Consider the following 21421-nt stretch of genomic DNA (forward strand, 5'->3'; position numbering starts at 1 on the left):
TCGCGCCCGCTATCAGCTAGACATTTTCTGCCACTCTCTTGAACTGTGAAAACCCGCTCAGCGCGATTCTCTACCCATGTTTTGCGGTTTTGCATTCGACGTTTTCTGGCCCCTCTTGAAAGTTTCCGCTTACTTTTTCTGATGCATACTGCGTACCCTCTCTGTGTTATCGTCCACTGTGAGAAATAGGGCTGGTAAGTGCCTTCCATTCGAGCTTTTCTGCTCGACATTCTCGGGAAACGAAGGAGTGGAAGTAGGTTGAACTAAGGCCCCTGGTGGAACGGCCCTCGACGCGATTTTGCGAACAATGACAAGTGTTCTCCCCCTCCCAGAGATAATCCGCGTAGGGTCCTCAGTCATTTCCAAAAATAGTTGTCCGGGCTGGAGTGGGAAACGGATCAGTCGCGTGCGTTCCTCTGTCCATCGGTAAACATGCAACAGGGAGTTCTAGCTGTGTGCCATGAACTGTGTAAGTAATGTAAATAAAGTTATTTGTAAAAGGAAGTTATCAATGGCTCCTTTATATTTAAAAGTATACAAAAGTAATGCGAAAGTAATGTCATTACTTTTAAAAGTAATTTGTAATGGTAATTAATTACTTTCTGGCTGTAGTAATTTGTAATGTAATTTAATTACATTTCAGCAGTTTTCAGCAAAGTAATTAGTAATGTAATTTAATTACAAAATATGAGTAATTTGGCCAGCTCTGCACACAGGTGGCTTCTAAGCCGTGGCGACGCACCCAGACATAAAGAGACCACAAAGAGAACAACTTTTTTTCCCCCTTTTTCTTTTCCTTGGGAAAACATGCCCAAGTGATCTCGAAACCGCGATCACAAGCACATCAAAAAAAAAATGTCTACAACAAAGGAGTTTATCTGTAGAGTGTGGTTGGGAAAAAGTTCCGTGGGTACTTAAAGGCTGTTTGAGAAATAAACCAGTTAGCTGAGTTTGAGACGTTCTCTGTGTCTGTTCCTTCTACTGAAAGTTCTTCCGATTTCTTCCACCGCAGTCTCAGGTGTAATACGACATGATTAAAAACCATATTTCCTGGTTGATCATTTTAGACTCATATCGAAATGTCCGAACCATCAGTAAGGTTCGGTAGAAATGGTAAGCTGTCAGAGTCGACATCATGAGGTTCTACCAATCACGCTCCACGTAGAAAACTGCTGAAAAGGATACAGGAAAAGACTGATGGTTTCAGACTTAGAATATGGAAACCGCGTATGTGTGGTACCACCCATACCAGGAACGTACCTGAGACTGGAAATATCCTGTTTGATTTCTAGAAGGTCATCCTCGTTGACGCCGTCTTGACGAAGCTGCTTCTTAGCACGGTGAATGTAGCGATTAACTAACCGCTTCATCACCTCCTAAAATAGTCAGAGAAGCATGAAAATAATGAGACCGTTTCACATTTTACGACTTATTAAGTGCCGTTAGCAGGTTCGTTTAATCAACAACCTCAAGGCCATTTCGCGAGTTCGAGAATAAAGTTCAATCAATACAAAATCAATATATTTTTTTCTATTTAGTACCGCACCTGCACTTTAAGGAATGTCTACTTTCTGGCAGTGGGCTTGGTGAGCCAATCACAGCGATCCAATAAACGCATTCATCCAATGATGAGGACCCCAAAGAGTGCATGCTCGGCTCGAAGATGCAATGGACGCAAGAACAATAGGCTTGACGTCTTGCCTGCACAAATCGCCTTTTCAATTCGTAATGATTTTAACGCGACAGCGTTAAGGAGCTCGTGTCGAAGAAAATAGGCGGCGTGACGCGAAACTCCTGATTGGTCGATAGGGTCATGACGTCATAGTCGCATGACCTCGAGCGGAAATTTCAAACAAGGCAGTGTCGACGTCAGCCGACAAAATATTTAAAAAAAAATTATTTCGAGGCATGTGACGTCACGTACCTAGAACGACAAATTTTGACGTCTTCCTTCAATGCAGCCGTCGCAGTGGTAGCCTCTTTTTTGGTTTCATTTTGTTTAGTTCCTGATGGTGTTGTCGGTGTTGTGCTGTCGTTTTGACAGATTCATGTGTTGCGTGCCTAACAAGTTTCTGTCCTAGTTGGCAATGAAAATGTGTTATTCGGGGTTTCTGTAGGACTGGCTCGACAGTTGATCCTGGTTGATCCTTTCGGACTCAACACGCCCGGTTGCGACGTTCCGAGTGTTTACTCGCATGTCATCTCGGCACGCGTCTCACTTAAAATATTGAATCCACAACAAAGGCGAGCTGGATGTCCTTCTGTCTTTACTGTGCGTAATAAAGGTAAGCTACGTAACAATGAGAAATTTGGCACGCTTTTTGTTCCCTTATATTGTGCGAGCGCGTCTTCGAGTAGTTGCAGTCTCGCTTTGCATCTGGCTCCCGCCCTGTCTTTAACCGTGCTTGAATAGTTCGTTTAGTTGAGATGTCCTGTTTGGTTCGTCTATACCGTGCGGGTTAACGAGGAAACGATCGGAATGTTAAATATAAGGTTGTGAATGCAAGCACTGCCTCCTTGATGTTTCTTGACCGGTACGAACAAACAAAGCTTCTGGCGCGGTTGCACGCGATAAACGCATTTTCCAATCAAATGCAAATTTTATGACACGGCATTCAGAAATAAATCGTGAAAAGCAGCGGTGAAGCATTCTGTCATGTTTGGCATGATCAAGCAAACGTTACGTGCTACAGTACCTTAGGAAGGTGTATTTTGTTTTTTTGCATTTTACATTATTTAAAAGGCTTTAAACACAGCATGACATTCGTTTTCGGAAAATCCGTGTCGAACCGCGACGCTGCCCACGAGCCAGATGATATTTGTTTGACCGCCACTTTCGATCGCTCCCTGGTCCGTACTCCGAAGCTCTCAAATTCTAAGTATAACAGGTCAAAATAATCACAAAACTATTTAGACGGGGGACGTCAAAATTTCGTTTTGAAAATATTTCCACGTCTTCAGGAGGTGACGTCACGGACGTCAAAATAATATTGAAAATGATTTCGAAGTAACGTCGAAAGAATCACTGCCTTCAAACAACCCACAAAGCTCATGTGAACCGTGACGTCACGCGTGGAATGACATTGATTAAAAACACGACATGTAATGCGAATTAAAGGTCGCCGCACGTCTCAAATGGTTTCACTTTATGAATTAATTCATTTGCGTTAAAGCAAAAGTTTGAAGACTTTCAGGCGGGATTCGAACCCACGACCTTTCGGTCGCGAGCCAGACATTCTACGGACTAGGTGGTGTGCACCGCACTCCCTCCTCCCTGGCAGGAAGAGCACGAGAGGCGAATGAGAAGGCGATGCGAACGGGGCCCGATAATGCTATCGCGTTCCACTCTTAGTTAAAGGCGAAGCTTAAGAGTCCTCCCAAGTTTTGCGCACCGTCTTTCGCCGGCGCGGTCCGTGGGTCACAGTGGCTGGCGCACTCCACAGAGATTTAAACGCCCTGGCATGCTTTTAATGTGGTTAACTCCATGAAAGCTTAAAAACACGCAGGGCGTAACCTATTCTGTTCACAAATCTTGCTTTCTGATTTTTTTTTCGACCTTATCGGCTAATAATATAATATAATTGGCTCCGTACGAATATTAAGATGTTCGGCACTCGCTACGCCTATTTTTTCTTGAGTTGTCGATGATCCAAGGTCAGTGTCATTGAAAAACCAGGATCACCTTTTGGTAACTGAAGAAGAGCGGGAAATGTAAATATGTGAAGCTATGCGTTAGTTTCGATCGCGAACGCAATTATACAGTTCTGAGAATACGCACGGGGCATGCGTTTCGAATTCATCCTGCAATTAACGATATATTATATTTAAACAACTAGAGGAATACTCTCCGAAAGATATCTCTAGCAGCGAAGCATAACACTGGAGTCTCTTGTAAGTACGGTCATTTCAGCCATCAGCCCCATTTCAGTCACAAACTAACTACTTACCTGATACTGAGCAGTACTGGCTTGTCCATTGAACCTGAGCGAGACTGTGGCAGCTCCAGTGGCAGCTTTTTTCTGTAATTGAAATACGCAACATGAAGAGTGCTTTGTTTTGCTTTTTTGTTTTGTTTTTTAGTTCTGTTTTGGAGAGCATAAAAGCGTTTCTCATCTCCGAAAACTGACTGAGGACGGACAACTGAAACTAAGCTCATAACAATATTGGCTCGAAGGCTAACCACCCTGAACCTCGAGAAGGACGAAAAACACCTTAAACAGCAATTCTTACAACAAAACAACGTACCCTTTAGTAGTTGAAACATCCTACAAACACAAAATTTTTGGTATCTGACAAACTAGACTCTTCCCTCTAAGGGTTCCCGCAAGAGATATTAAAGGCACATCTCCCATGGGAGAAACAACTGGTAGGATCGGGGACCGCCGCAAGTGTTTCCCGCGCGTATGTGTAGGACTTAGCCGGAGTCATCCTCTAGCGTGTGCAAGAGACTAGCCGCGTTCACCAGAGTTTGCCGAGACCACAATTTTAGGGCGATAGCTTTACGGGTGACACTTTGCGGAGATTTCAACCTTGTGGGCTGCCGTCGCCGCGCGCTCGAAGAGAGCGAAGAAAGCAGCCCTGGCGTTCCGCCAAGAAGGGCGCGACGAAGGGAGAATCTTCGTGTCGTCGGCTTCAAAGACTTGTTTTCAAACATTACTCGCGTTATGCGAAATCCCACTTTGGCAGTGTCCAGTTGCTACACGTAACGTTGGATGGTTTTAGAAACTTCCACCGTGCTTACCCACTAAAAGGATCACTAGTGGCGGCCGGCAGTGGCATCCGCGACGCCAACCACGATGACTATGAGAATTAACCACGTCGAAACTCCGCCCTCAGGTACGTGACGGCACCATTCCACCCGCATTGCACGACCGGGCTACAGCCATCGCTTTCGTTTCTTCGCAAATTATGGGCGAAAAATACGACTTTCTTCGATCTCCAACCGTTCTTGTGAAGAAATTAGCTGCTAAGCCTTAGTTTCAAAACATGAACCATGTGCGGTGTTCATGCAACCAACTTTGTTTTTCAATAGTCGAAACTTTGCGAAGGTATCATCCAGAAAACTATTTCCACTCATCTAAAATTTTAAATATTTACTTCTTAAATTTATATTAGTGACGTGCTGCAAGAGAGCTTACCTGGCTGACTTTTCCAGGAACATTTCCAACATACATGGGGTCTTGTGCCTCGGGCTGCAAAGAGCCAATATACTTAACTAAATAGCGAGCAAGTACAAAATTACTAAAAAATTTATCATTCCTCCTAATGTCACATATTCTTAAATTGGTGGCCTCCCTTTTGTAAACCTATTGCTTAAGCCGCTTTCATGGTTTCTTCAGCTTCTTTATTGCGTGCATATATTAGTTACCGCTTCAGCACGTATCCACAAGAGACCTGCCAGCTTCATTCAATTTCAGTTTACGATAAAGGTATTAGCTGTTTTAATTGTTTAAATGTTGATCAACTTAAATTGTGTAATTGAACTGTCATTCTCAAGCTTGATCATCATGTAGAAAACCCGAGACTGTGGTAAAAGCAGGGAAACTTGGTTAAAGAAGAAGGACAGGGGAAAAGAACGTCTCCCCCGTCCTTCTTCTTCAACCAAGGTTTCCTGCTTTTACCACAGTCTCGGGTTTTCTACATCATGATCAACATCCACCAGCTCGCCTGCGCACTCACTGTTTTTTCATTCTCAAGCTTGCCGTTTGGGTCATCGCTTTAAATTAATTAAGTCTGAATAAAACATTTACCACAATCACCGCTTCATGACTTTTTGGTAAAATCAATTTTCATGTTTCATTCCGCGCTACGAGACAGCGTACTTGTTTTGATATTTGTTCACCAAGTAGTGCGTCACCTCTTTTTCGTTTTACAGTCATTATACAACGACATTGTACCACCTCAGGTTGACATCACTGAACCCATTTCTACATATCGATCTCAGTTGGACAAACTTTTGGTCACCTCATAGCGCGTCAGTGTCTACGCATACATATTTTTGTATATTTATTTTTATTATGAGTAGTAGGATTGTGCTAAAATTCCATTTTTACGAGTTGATGTACGTAACAGAAGGCCGTTGGCAGTTTTAGGGCACCCGAAAAATAAAGATTATTATCATTATTAGATAAAGAGCTTCATAGGATTTCACATTTGGTGTTCGATTCCGACGTTGCAATTGCCATAATTACTTTGAAAACATATATTTTGTCTACACTGATATATGTTTATAGCAAGAGCCGACTTAGTTTTCTTGCAACCCCTATTCCCACACTCAAAAGGACACAGCCGGCCATACCGTCCCATATGTTTACAAGCGCACGCACGAACTTAATTCGAGCTTTGCGGAAAATCCCTTCCGGATTTTCTTCTCTCCGTTCTTCCTCACACAACTCTCTCTCTACTCATCCCTTTAATCCTCAAAGACAGAATGAAAGTTATTTTCTATTATGGAACAGAGATAAAGAAACGAGAGAGCTCCTATTTTTTCGTGTGCACATCGACCATTAAAGTCCGCCCCCGCAAATAGTCAGAACTGAAAAATGAGTTTCAACCAATAACAACACCAAGCGCGCGCGGAGCCAAGGACCAACCATAAAAAACGACGACCATGTTTGCAGCGCTTGCCGAGAGATGGCGGAACCATCGCGGAGACAATCTAGAGAGCCTGGAATAAGAGTGCGTCCAACTAGAAAATCCTTGTTACACAGCATATGGGCGCCCACTAAAGGTTTGGCGGTGGGTTTTTAGGGTAAGTTATGACGCTAACTGCTGTGTGCACATCGACAGGGAATCAAGGTAAACAAAATAACATGCAAGAAAACCACACAATCATGCGGGCAACACAGGGGCAGACAGAAATATGCGTCCGCACCCTTCGGAACGTACATCGTGACCGTGAACCACAGCCCTAGGAGCGCACTGAATAGTGATGACACGCTAATATCCTCAAACTGGCGTCACTATTTATTTCTTTTCTATTCCGCCGACCAGGTATGAAGTTCAGGAGAAAATAAAGGCTTATCTGCGGGAGTTATTCTCCATCTTCTCGCCTTGGAACCGACCATAGCGCAGCTAACCATACCCAACACCTGCCTCCCCTCTAGCCTTTGGCCACACCAATGGTAATCGAAGGTGATTTCTCTTCTCGTGGTGCATTGATGCAAGCTGCGTGAAAAGTTCACACAGACCCTTTCAACATTTTTGTATTGTTTTCAATTTTTAATAATAGAACGAGGCAATGAGATTCCTTTCCTATAAAAATTAGAAGAAGCAAGAAAAAAGATATTTGCGGCACCTCTTACCACCACCCCCTAATTCCTTCCGTGATTAATTCCCGGCGCCACTGCCACGTCCCTTACAGCCTGTCATCTTTTCTCTGTTCCCCTAGATCCCAAACTCTGGGAGCGATGGAGGATATCTATATCTCGCTCCACATTGTTGTTGTTGTTGTTGTTCTTTTTCTTTTTTTCTTTTTTCGCGTCTATCGAAGTCTCAGCGAGGCCACTAATGTGCGTATTTTGCTTTTGGTTGGGTGACAGATCAAAGTGCTTTCTGTTTCATCCTCCCGTTTTCGACACGCCAGCAGAACCGCCCAAAGTGCCACAATGAATAGCTTCGGTTGTGGCAATTTGAAGAGATAGAAGCGACGCTTTTGTTGCCGAGGACAGAAACATGCAAAAAAAAATTACATTAATCTCGTGTTCGCTTGTGAGAAACTGAGTTTGGGTTCGGTCGTGTAATGCTTTATTCAGCAAACAGTGACTCTTCCCACAAGCACTACATGTCACTACACATATCGAAGAATGAAAGTGTTTGTCGTTTTAATTGGTCGATTAATATGATTTGCTAATTTGTGGAAAATTTATGAGACTGACTAATTTACTGGTTGGTTGATTGATAGAAGGATTGAATTATTCGTTAATTCTTCGGTAATTGATCAGATTGGGTAATGCTGCGATAGAATGATTCGTTAATTCATGAGTAATTTATAAGAATAACAAAGAATATATAGAACGATTTGTTAATTCATAAATAAATCATCAGACCGGTTAACAATATCATAGATAGATTCGTTAATTCATAGGTGGTTGATGACTGAGCGGCTGACTGGATAATCAACTGATTGAATGATTTCCTCATGGATTGTTTGTTATATTGATCGATTGATTGATTGTCATACTGGTTCATTAGATTATCGATTGTTCGATTGGTCTATTAATTATTTATTGACTTGTTCTCTTATTAATTGATAGGTTTACTGATCATATAATTAATTAGTTAATTAATTAATTGCAATTAGTGACCCACCTTGACGGAGGAGTGATCGAAGCGCGGCCTCCGGAAGAAGGTCTTCTTGCAGAGGAAGCGGCAGAGGCGGAGGAGACAGCGCAGGAAGTACCAGACCGACTTGGGGCTGATGACCAGGTTGAAGGGCGGCGGCAGCGTGGATCCTTCGTCGAAGTAGCCCATCCACAGCTTGGACCGGGCGAACTTCCACTCACGGTCCTTGTGATCCTGGGAACACGTGGGGTGCGGTGGTGCGTGGTACAAGAGCGTCGCCGCGGCCGAGTCGCCGGACAACACTCTGGAAAGACGCTTCGTGCTGAGGAAAAGTCTAGAGCCCCTAAACGCTGAGAGTATAGGCACCCTATTAAACTTTCTTGTGGGCGCCGCCATTTTGGTGCTTAGCGCAGAGCAGGCGCAAAGCGAGACACATGTCCCAAACCCGGCACTCTTCAAGGCGACTTCCCCGCAAGGGCGAAAGTATAAAGCTTGGCGCATGTGGCCCCTTCGCCAAAAATCAGGAGCTTGCCGTGAAAGGAAAAGGAAAGGCGATACTCTGACTCCGCCATTTGGGTACTCATAGAAGGTTCAACTCGATAGCGTCTCTGTTTGAAGATGCGCGAAGCCCGAATGGAATTTAGACCCCTTATATGGCCTTGTTCCGACATCTCTCTCTTCTTTCACCGTGCCCCTGAACGTTGTGGAGTAATTGGAAAATGTTTCGACAAGTCATGAGACAAATTAAAAAAAAAAATCATTCAGTCTGTTTTCATTTGAAGTCTACTTGCCATTCTATTCAGACAAGAGGAAAGTATTTCAATCATGCCGCCATCCGTATAGTTTCTGAAGGAACACTGAAAATTTGGTCGCAGGATCACGCCCCCCCCCCCCCCATCTTCACCCTCCCCCTCCTCCTCATAATCTGAAGAAGAAAAAAAGCTTTTGTTTCGTCATCATCAGAATCTCCTGACGTTGGGGCTCTCAGCCACGTCACGCATTGTGCGTTTTCAGCTTTCCACAACTACGGGGAAAAAAGCGCGTGGAACGTGGCGGCACCCGGCAACTAGGACGCAGTTAAATCGCGAGTGGCACGTATGCAAATCGCGAGTGCCTGTGGAACAAAATCAAATATAATAATTCATCTCATACAAAAGTCTTTTGGAGTTACAGAAACTAACATAAAAAAGCATCCCAGCCAATCAAAAGTTAAAAAATATTAAAAACCACATTTAAAAAAATTGGGCCAACTGGGGGTTCCCTGATTTATTTGTTTCATCGCTGGATGTTGTTAGCACCCCTTTTTATAGCACCACTTAAACTTAACAAACACTTACAAAAAAAAAAAACTTGAAACATATACTTATGAAACGACTGTCCGGATCCTCGGCAAAAAGAGACTCATTTGGAAAGTCATTAATGGCTTTCATCTCTTTGCGGACAGAGTGTAATTAAACGTAAGATCAAAGGGCCGAAATCATCGCAGTCTTTCCGTTCTAGTGCACCCTAATCTTCTAGAACTGCATCCACAGTTTCACTTCATGACGGACCGCAAGGGAAGCAATCTAACTATCGGGGCCAATGCAATGCCATGTGTGTGTCACGTGAGCAACGTGAAATGTGCAGCGACACGTGTGACGCGCAGCCACGTGACAGGCTCACAGCGTTGGATTCGCTGGAACGGTTCCTAGTTTCAACTGCGTCGTAAAGTGAAACGAAGCAGCATAGTTCCTAGGACGTAGCCTTCATATCAACACCGTATCTACTAACGACTTGCACGACCTACCCCCCCCCCCCCCCCCGCCCCCTTCTCCCAAAACCAAATCTATCCCTGAGAAGTAACAAAATAGTATTCAGTACAAAACTGGCTGGCCAGCGCAGTTCCAAAAAATATATCTGTTCCAAATAACAAAATCAGGGACAAAAAAAAAAAAAACGCAGTTTGATAGGGTACGAAAAGAGAAGGATAAGTAAAACAAATCCAGCAGATTACCGACACGGTTCGACTCATCACTTCTAGCAACATGATTAATCCCTCGCGCGCTCATAAATATTCACGCTCTTTCAACCGAGAGACGTCTTAGGAAATCGCCCACCCGAGGAACCCCTCGAGCACTACGGCATCATATATCAACGAAGGCCGCAGAACGTTTTCTCTCGTGTTTCTTAATAACTCTGCTTCCTCCTATTGGTCGCAGTCACGAGAAGCTCCACCCCCTTTTCTTTTTTTTTTTTTAGCCGCCCTTCTAGTATACAGAGCGACCCTTTTGCCTCGCATCAAGACCGCATCCATCTTGGGTTGTCGCAGCTCGGAGCCCCAAATACGTCTGCTAGAGTCCGTTTCACTTCACGGGAAACCTCGAACGACGCTCGAAGCCAATCCAACGCTGCTGACGTGTCACGTGACATTCGAGAGTGGAGCAGCGTCCCCTAAGGCGCGTAATTCACCCTTGATGAATTACATGCACAGCGCTGCAGGTTGGCTGGCATGGCTCGTAACGTTTGCTGCGACCTGTCTTGAGGTTGAACAGAACGCCGTAAAAGCCAAACAGATTGTGGGTGTCCATATTAAGTGGCGACGGTCAAAATAGCAGTATAGGTTTATGATTGATGTTTCTCCGTATTTCTCGTATATACGGCGCGCAGACTAATATTTCACTTCTTTCCGTTCCCGGTGTGCCAGCAAAACTGATAATGGCGTGTGGAACAGTCGTTTAGCCAAGATCATTTCTAACCCAGAACGAAAAGAATTACTCATACGAGTCAATACACTATGACAGGGGTGGCCAGATGTGACTTCCGAGATGCGTGTGGATCTTTGCAATCACCCCCCCCCCCCCCCCTCCAAAAAAAAGAAAAGAAAGGAGAGCATTGCGTTTTTTACGTTGAGCTCGCAGATCAGAAGCTCTCGTCGATATTCGGATCAATGTACTGCCATGAGGCACTCTTCACAGCAATGAAGGCGGTAAAATCAAAACAGGGAGCGACACTCGTGGACAAACACCTCCTAACCGAGCAACGAGGTCATTCAAGCCGAACTTCAATGTGCTCGTTTTCACGAATGGGGACCACCAATACAGAGACATGAGGAACAATGGCTCTATGAGTAGAGTTCCCTGTGGCCACCAGTAATTTACATTCCGATCGCGGATGTAAACAGAAATTAAACGTAAATTGGATGTAAACGTTCGCTTGTTGTAAATGTAAGCGTAAACGTATATGCGACATAAACGTCCGCTTACTGTAAAAATGTTAACATAATCGTAAACGTAAATGTGAACGTAAACGTAAACGTCACTGCTCTTCGAATGACTTTGCTTTCTGCTCTTTAAATCAATAATTTAATATATCTTTAAATACTTTTGATCATAAAATTATTTCTTGTCTAATGCGGATGAAAAAATATTTTTTGAGCTTATTGAAAGTTTCTTTTAGTTACAGCTATTGTTTTTCGGGTTAGTGGCTACGATGCGCCTTGTAAATACTCGTAAACAAAAATAAAACAATCGAAAGGAGCTAGTAGCTTGCGTGTATCAGGATGTATTTAAAAATAAGAAAAAATAATAAAGAAATACGACCTAACCGTCAAAGAAAATCAATACCTGAATCAATTATTTTTTCAAAGCTACATACCCCAACTACCATACCAAAAAAAGACAAAAAAAAAACAATATAGTTTTTTTTTGACTCCTGTGACAATTTTGGGAGGTGTCAAGTCAATTTCCATGTTATTTTGTTAAACCCATGTTGTTACTTCCGTTACTTAAGTATTTACTTATTCAGATTAGCCACCATTCGCTACTCGAGAGTTAGTCGTACAAAGTATAAATAACCATCAGCAGTGTGCTAGACGTCTGGTTCACAGACGTCTTTACCACCATGTAACTACCATAGAACTGTCATAATTTTTTTTAAACATAAGAAAGACGATGTGCTAAAACGAGCGCGTGACATATTCTAAAACAAAATATAGAAACAACACGAAAAGCACGTAACTAATACTGATCTTTTAAGTGCTTCTTAGTCAATTATGTTTTAGCAACGTAAAAAACAACAACATATTATTGCGTGAAAGAAGGCGGGCACACATCTCCCTCGCAAAATAGAATCCGGCTCAGGATACATCAAATTCACAACAAAAAGAGTCCATTAAAGCAAAAAGTCGCCAAACAGTGCAACAGATTACCCCAGCTTAACTCAATTACTCTTCCAAGCTCGTAATGAGCCTCCGGCAACAGACAAACAAGACAACCCGACGACACGCGTCGGACACAAAACCACCAGCCTAATGTTATACATTAAAAAAAAAAAAAAGCTACTAAACATCCCGAACCAAGCCGACCCTAGCGCAGCGTCGGGCAGTGATAAAAGAGCACGCCGCTGACCGCTTCGGCCACGAAACCCCATATCAAGCCGCCAGCACTCATCCCAAAACCTAACCGGCGAAAAGAAGGAATAAAAAAAAAAGGAAAAACTAACGACCCCGTGAGAAACCGCAGCGTGTTACGACAATGCATCACTGATAAAAAGGGGAGAGAAAAAAAAATGCAAAGTGACGCTTTTAGCGAAGAAACGAAAAAAAAAATAAGTACAAAAAACAACGTCCCAGGCCCGTCCCAGTTACTTCGCTCAAGATCCAGACTAGAGCGCTCGTATTAAAGAGAACGAACAACTGAGACCACGACGAGCGTTTGCAGTTTAATGGCGGACGCAACTTGAACAGACTGGTCGCAAGTTGTTGAGGCGCGGCGAGGAGAAAAGCGGTTGAAGAGACGGAGACGCTTGCGAACGATCAACGCCTTCGTCATCTCCTCGCAGCTTCGTACTGCAAATGCGGCAACAAACCGCGTGAACCCCGATCGAGCGGTTGGGAGCACTCTGAAATATCGGCACACTTATCCGGACAAGGGTCAACAAGCTTATCTAATTACCATCCTAGAGCGAGTGCCGCCCTCTATGCGTGTGGACGCTCAGGCTATACAGGATGCCACTCGCGTCCGTCACACCCGCTTGTCAATATTGATGCCTTTCGCGCATGTTCCCCCGAGGGCAACGATCCACGATGATAAGGAGCGTTAAAGAAGAACAAAAATGCGATTCCATCAGAATAAAACGAATACGGCAGCGCGCAAATTGTGAAGATGTGGTCACATAAAAGGCTGGCTCACACTGGCGCCATCTATCGGGCAGCCCTGGAACACTTGGCATTTTCATTACTTCCTGTCTTTTTTTTTTTTTTTCGCCCATCATTCTTTTTTTTTTTTTTTTGCTCGCAATAATACGTTTGACAATGTTATAAACGGCCGTTTCTCATATTGTACGTACATTTGATCTCGTAGATGCCCCAACATTTTCGCTCTGTACTGAAATGCAGTTCCAGGGTAACTTTGTAGATGACGCCAGCATTCCAGTGCATTCTCTCGTCGTAAAAGGTAACAAGAACTCTGTCGTAAGCAAACAGAAGTTTGTGAACGGGTCCTTGTCAACACTGCTCAACGGGTATGTTCCACCGATTGAGCAAAATAACGTTACGCGAGGCGATTTCCTTTGTTTTTCACACTTAATCCTTGCTGCAGCAGTAACAACAATAATTCCTTTTATTTAGTAGTATTTTTTTATACTTTTGTGATAATATCTATATTGTCGCGGATTGAAAAGGGTCGACAAACGTAAAACCGAAAATAAAGGCTTAGTAATCGGCGAACTTCTGCAAGAAACAAAAGAAAGATGGAGCATCGAAAAAGCAGAACCGAGCTTCGAGGCGTCGGCCTGACAGCTGGCTGGAGAGAGACTGACTCGGCAAGGTCACGCTTGGCTCCTTATTTATTACACTCGGTATCTTGAATATTCGGCCTAGAATGTTCGACACTGACCCACCAAGATCATTTTGGGCTCCTTATATGTTAGACTCGGTGTCTCGAACATTGGGCCTAGAATGTTCGAGACTGACCCACCAAGATCATGTCGGGCTCCTTATTTATTACACTCGGTAGGTCCACATACGGCCTAGAATGTTCGAGACTGACCCACCTAGATCATGTTGGGCTCCTTATTTATTACACTCGGTATCTCGAACATTCGGCCTAGAATGTTCGACACTGACCCACCAAGATCATCTTGGACTCCTTATACATTAGACTCGGTGACTTAAACATTGGGCCTAGTATGTTCGAGACTGACCCACCAAGATCATGTTGGGCTCCTTATTTAATACACTCGGTATGTCGAACATTCGGCCTAGAATGTTCGAAACTGACACACCAAGATCATGTTGGGCTCCTTATTTATTATACTCGGTATCTCGAACATTCGGCCTAGAATGTTCGAGGCTGACGCACCTAGATCATGTTGGGCTCCTTATTTATTATACTCGGTATCTCGAACATTCGGCCTAGAATGTTCGAGACTGACCCACCAAGATCATGTCGGGCTCCTTATTTATTACACTCGGTAGGTCGACATACGGCCTAGAATGTTTGAGACTGACCCACCTAGATCATGTTGGGCTCCTTATCTATTAGACTCGGTGTCTTGAACATTGGGCCTAGAATGTTCGAGACTGACCCGCCAATGATCATGTTAGGCTCCTTATTTAATACACTTGGTATGTCGAACATTCGGCCTAGAATGTTCGAGACTGACCCGCCAATGATCATGTTAGGCTCCTTATTTAATACACTTGGTATGTCGAACATTCGGCCTAGAATGTTCGAGACTGACGCACCTAGATCATGTTGGGCTCCTTATTTATTATACTCGGTATCTCGAACATTCGGCCTAGAATGTTCGAGACTGACCCACCAAGATCATCTTGGACTCCTTATACATTAGACTCGGTGACTTAAACATTGGGCCTAGAATGTTCGAGACTGACCCACCAAGATCATGTTGGGCTCCTTATTTAATACACTTGGTATGTCGAACATTCGGCCTAGAATGTTCGAGACTGACTCGCCAATGATCATGTTAGGCTCCTTATTTAATACACTTGGTATGTCGAACATTCGGCCTAGAATGTTCGAGACTGACGCACCTAGATCATGTTGGGCTTCTTATTTATTACACTCGGTGACTCGAAGATTCGGCTTAGACTGTTCGAGACTGACCCACCAAGATCATCTTGGACTCCTTATACATTAGACTCGGTGACTTAAACATTGGGCCTAGAATGTTCGAGACTGACCCACCAAGATCATGTTGGGCTCCTTATTTAATACACTTGGTATGTCGAACATTCGGCCTAGAATGTTCGAGACTGATCCGCCAATGATCATGTTAGGCTCCTTATTTAATACACTTGGTATGTCGAACATTCGGCCTAGAATGTTCGAGACTTACGCACCTAGATCATGTTGGGCTCCTTATTTATTATACTCGGTATCTCGAACATTCGGCCTAGAATGTTCGAGACTGACCCACCAAGATCATCTTGGACTCCTTATACATTAGACTCGGTGACTTCAACATTGGGCCTAGAATGTTCGAGACTGACCCACCAAGATCATGTTGGGATCCTTATTTAATACACTTGGTATGTCGAACATTCGGCCTAGAATGTTCGAGACTGACCCGCCAATGATCATGTTAGGCTCCTTATTTAATACACTTGGTATGTCGAACATTCGGCCTAGAATGTTCGAGACTGACGCACCTAGATCATGTTGGGCTCCTTATTTATTATACTCGGTATCTCGAACATTCGGCCTAGAATGTTCGAGACTGACCCACCAAGATCATCTTGGACTCCTTATACATTAGACTCGGTGACTTAAACATTGGGCCTAGAATGTTCGAGACTGACCCACCAAGATCATGTTAGGCTTCTTATTTAATACACTTGGTATGTCGAACATTCGGCCTAGAATGTCCGAGACTGACGCACCTAGATCATGTTGGGCTTCTTATTTATTACACTCGGTGACTCGAAGATTCGGCTTAGACTGTTCGAGACTGACCCACCAAGATCATCTTGGACTCCTTATACATTAGACTCGGTGACTTAAACATTGGGCCTAGAATGTTCGAGACTGACCCACCAAGATCATGTTGGGCTCCTTATTGAATACACTTGGTATGTCGAACATTCGGCCTAGAATGTTCGAGACTGACCCGCCAATGATCATGTTAGGCTCCTTATTTAATACACTTGGTATGTCGAACATTCGGCCTAGAATGTTCGAGACTGACGCACCTAGATCATGTTGGGCTCCTTATTTATTATACTCGGTATCTCGAACATTCGGCCTAGAATGTTCGAGACTAACCCACCAAGATCATCTTGGACTCCTTATACATTAGACTCGGTGACTTAAACATTGGGCCTAGAATGTTCGAGACTGACCCACCAAGATCATGTCGGGCTCCTTATTTAATACACTCGGTATGTCGAACATTCGGCCTAGAATGTTCGAGACTGACGCACCTAGATCATGTTGGGCTCCTTATTTATTATACTCGGTATCTCGAACATTCGGCCTAGAATGTTCGAGACTGACCCACCAAGATCATCTTGGACTCCTTATACATTAGACTCGGTGACTTAAACATTGGGCCTAGAATGTTCGAGACTGACCCACCAAGATCATGTTGGGCTCCTTATTTAATACACTCGGTATGTCGAACATTCGGCCTAGAATGTTCGAGACTGACGCACCTAGATCATGTTGGGCTCCTTATTTATTACACTCGGTATCTCGAACATTCGGCCTAGAATGTTCGAGACTGACCCACCAAGATCATCTTGGACTCCTTATACATTAGACTCGGTGACTTAAACATTGGGCCTAGAATGTTCGAGACTGACCCACCAAGATCATGTTGGGCCCCTTATTTAATACACTCGGTATGTCGAACATTCGGCCTAGAATGTTCGAGACTGACCCGCCAATGATCATGTTAGGCTCCTTATTTAATACACTTGGTATGTCGAACATTCGGCCTAGAATGTTCGAGACTGACGCACCTAGATCATGTTGGGCTCCTTATTTATTACACTCGGTGACTCGAAGATTCGGCTTAGACTGTTCGAGACTCACCAACCAAGATCATGTTGGGCTCCTTATAGGCAACCTGCAATGCAGTTTGGCGCTACACGTTGCGCCATCTAGCGGCTGCAAAATAAAGAAACTGGGTAGGCCAGGACTACGCGGGTCGCGGGGGCTGCGGGCGGGCGCATCCAGAAACCACGTGTGAACATTGCATTTCGGATCGGCGTGAGGTTTTTTGGATCCGTTTTTCGTAAAAGTAAGTCCCAACTTCACGTCTCTATAACCTCACCGGGTTCCTGCGACATCTCGCCTACCTTCCTAGAGTTCCCCCCAAAAATAAACATTGCTACTGCTGCATGAAAGACGGCCACAGTCACGAAGGTGACTCCAGGATCAAACTTAACCCGCCTCACCGCTTCCCCAGCTTCCTGGGAAGCGACACGGCGACAAAAGTGGATTACCGGAGTGCGACGCAACAAGTAAGTGAATTTTACCGAAACTGTTGGCAGGGAAGTGAACGAAAATATAAGTGCAGGCATGGAAAGTGGTCGGACGAACTCATTTTGCAGACTACTCGTCGAAATAACTTATTTATACAAGTTGTATTACGAATCGATTTGACAGCCACATTAGGGAAATACGGTAGGAACAATCGCGGCGATTGTTGCTTCGCGGCGTCGAGAATCGGGCGATCAGGTCTTCAAGCGAAAGGCCCGTCGGCCCGTTCCGGCACTTCTAATGCCGTTCCTCACGCGTGGTCGCAACCAAAACCTTCCAAACCTGCGTGTTTTCGAATAGTGGATTTTTGTAGCACAAAGTTTTGTTTGTTTCAGCAACCAAATTTAATGCTGAGTCTGGTAACAAAGTGTGACGGCGTGCAGCTGCCAGAAAGCAGCATGCTAAAGTTTTTCTTTAGAAAAATCTCATGCGAAGCCCTTCTTCCTTCTTAAGGCCCATTCACACTCTTGCGACCGACTTCGACCGAGAGAGACCAGACCGGTTTTTAAGCCTTTTGCGACTTCTTGGGACCGGATGCGGTGCAGCGGAGCTGGTCCTAAGAAGTCGCAAGAGGCTTAAAAACCGGTCTGGTCTCTCTCGGACGTACTCGGTTGCAAGAGTGTGAACGGGCCTTTACTTTGTTGCCTGTCGCCATTTTACACCAGGCTTTGCAATGTGCGAACGGTTCTGTGTCGTGCGGAGTTTGGTTTTTATTACCCAAATTTTATTCTAGTGTGTGTGGACGTCGGGAGGAGACGACGGCCGAGCGAGGCGCGAGCGGGGGCCAGCCGGCAAGGAAAGAGGAAGAGCGTGCTGCGCGAGTCTGGGGTGCCTGGGGCCGGGCAGGAACAACAAAGCCGTTCTGGCTGGTCTGGCCCATGGTGATTCCCGGGAGCATTCTACCAGCGAAGTTCGGATCAGGACCGGCGGAAGCGGAAGCGGCGAACCCTGACCATACTGGCCTAGTCCATGACGATCCCGGAGTAATTCCGTAGCGAGACTCTGGCAGTGATAGCCCAGAACAGCTAGCCTACGCAACACTGGCGTGGGAAGGGCGATTCGCAGGCCTGGACACGGGCTCCGGCTGTGAGCTCTGAACGACGGGCGACAACCAGGGTCGGCGGGTTCGGAGTGCCGGCTCTCGAAGACGGGCAACCGGGATGTACAATAAACCCATCCGCTGCCTTCCTGTTGTATTGTGTCACTTCCTGGGAACAAGCGAAGCACAGACCGATCGGGCGGCCACAAGTAGTGAAGACAACTCAAACTGGGTGTCCAAATGACGACTCTACCATATTCTCTCAGCACTTGGACCTAGCAAGGCTCCCGATTAAAAAAACCGCATAAAAGAACCAGGGACGCAGGTACACACGGGGACTGCTGAAATCGGGGTCGCCGCCGCTCTCAACGGCCCGACGGGAAAACTGGCCGCCCCATTAACAGAGACGCCTCCGCTTGTGGCGCTGAATGCAGTCGCCCTCGTGGCGCCGCCTGGCCATTGCCGGCTGCCTATATATTAGACTCGGTGACACGAACATTGGGCCTAGAATGTTCGAGACGGACACACCAAGATCATGTTGGGCCCTTTATTTATTACACTCGGTATCTCGAACATTCGGCCTAGAATGTTCGAGACTGACCCACCAAGATCATGTTGGGCTCTTTATCTATTAGACTCGGTGTCTTGAACATGGGGCCTAGAATGTCAAGACTGACCCACCAAGATCATGTTAGGCTCCTTATTTATTACACTCGGTATCTCGAACATTCGGCCTAGAATGTTCGAGACTGACCCACCAAAGATCATGTTGGACTCCTTATTTATTAGACTCGGTATCTACAACATTCGGCCTAGAATGTTTCACACTGACCCACCAAGATCATGTTGGGCTCCTTATCTATTAGGCTCGGTGTCTCGAACATTGGGCCTGGAATGTTCGTGACTGACCCAAAGAGATCATGTTGAGCTCCTTATCTTTAGACTCGGTGTCTCGAACATTCGGCCTGGAATGTTCGAGACTGACCCACCAAGATCATGTTGGGCTCCTTATCTTTAGACTCGGTGTCTAAAACATTCAGCCTAGAATGTTCGAGACTGACCCACCAAGATCATGTTGGGCTCCTTATCTATTAGACTGGGTGTCTCGAACATTCAACCTAGAATGATCGTGAGCCACCAAGATCATGTTGGGCTCCTTATCTATTAGACCCAGTGTCTCGAACATTCGGCCTAGAATGTTCGAGACGGACCCACCAATGTCATGTTGGGCTCCTTATCTATTAGACTCGGTGTCTCGAACATTCAGCCTAGAATGTTCGAGACTGACCCACCAAGACCAGGTTGGGCTCCTTACTTATTCCACTCGGTATCTCGAACATTCGGCCAAGAATGTTCAGACTGACCCACCTAGATCATGTTGGGCTCCTTATTTATTACACTCAGTATCTCGAACATTCGGACTAGAATGTTCGAGACTGACCCACCAAGATCATGTTGGGTTCCGTATCTATTAGACTCGGTGACTCGAACATTCGGCTTAGAATGTTCGAGACTCACCCACCTAGATCATGTTGGGCTCCTTATTTATCACACACGGTATCTCGAACATTCGGCCTAGAATGTTCGAGACTACCCCACCAAGATCATCTTGGGCTCCTTATCTATTAGACTCGGTGTCTTGAACATTGGGCCTAGAATGTCAAGACTGACCCATCAAGATCATGTTGGGCTCCTTATTTATTACACTCGGTGTCTCGAACATTCGGCCTGGAATGTTCGAGACTGACCCACAAAGATCATGTTGGGCTCCTTATCTTTAGACTCGGTGTCTCGAACATTCAGCCTAGAAAGTTCGAGACTGACCCACCAAGATCATGTTGGGCTCCTTATCTATTAGACCCAGTGTCTCGAACATTCGGCCTAGAATGTTCGAGACGGACCCACCAATGTCATGTTGGGCTCCTTATCTATTAGACTCGGTGTCTCGAACATTCAGCCTAGAATGTTCGAGACTGACCCACCAAGACCAGGTTGGGCTCCTTACTTATTCCTCTCGGTATCTCGAACATTCGGCCAAGAATGTTCAGACTGACCCACCTAGATCATGTTGGGCTCCTTATTTATTACACTCAGTATCTCGAACACTCGGACTAGAATGTTCGAGACTGACCCACCAAGATCATGTTGGGTTCCGTATCTATTAGACTCGGTGACTCGAACATTCGGCTTAGAATGTTCGAGACTCACCCACCTAGATCATGTTGGGCTCCTTATTTATCACACACGGTATCTCGAACATTCGGCCTAGAATGTTCGAGACTACCCCACCAAGATCATCTTGGGCTCCTTATCTATTAGACTCGGTGTCTTGAACATTGGGCCTAGAATGTCAAGACTGACCCATCAAGATCATGTTGGGCTCCTTATTTATTACACTCGGTGTCTCGAACATTCGGCCTGGAATGTTCGAGACTGACCCACAAAGATCATGTTGGGCTCCTTATCTTTAGACTCGGTGTCTCGAACATTCAGCCTAGAAAGTTCGAGACTGACCCACCAAGATCATGTTGGGCTCCTTATGAATTAGACTCGGTGTCTCGAACATTCAGCCTAGAATGTTCGAGACTGACCCATCAAGATCAGGTTGGGCTCC

At 45.0% G+C, this 21421-nt stretch overlaps 1 protein-coding gene across 1 annotated transcript in view; it reads right to left on the reverse strand.

Annotated features, from left to right (window-relative positions):
• Positions 1 to 21421, reverse strand: part of LOC115327842 (transient-receptor-potential-like protein) — a 169866-nt gene that overhangs the window by 10250 nt on the left and 138195 nt on the right. Inside the window, exons 7-10 of the mRNA XM_042289930.1 lie at positions 8311 to 8517; positions 5139 to 5192; positions 3948 to 4019; positions 1261 to 1376 (exon numbers count right to left, since the gene is read on the reverse strand). Coding sequence (XP_042145864.1) covers positions 1261 to 1376; positions 3948 to 4019; positions 5139 to 5192; positions 8311 to 8517 — 449 coding nt within the window. The remainder of the gene's footprint in view (positions 1 to 1260; positions 1377 to 3947; positions 4020 to 5138; positions 5193 to 8310; positions 8518 to 21421) is intronic.

Source organism: Ixodes scapularis, unplaced genomic scaffold (genome assembly GCF_016920785.2).
Source record: "Ixodes scapularis isolate PalLabHiFi unplaced genomic scaffold, ASM1692078v2 PGA_scaffold13__105_contigs__length_92229423, whole genome shotgun sequence".
Taxonomy (NCBI): Eukaryota; Metazoa; Arthropoda; class Arachnida; order Ixodida; family Ixodidae; genus Ixodes; species Ixodes scapularis.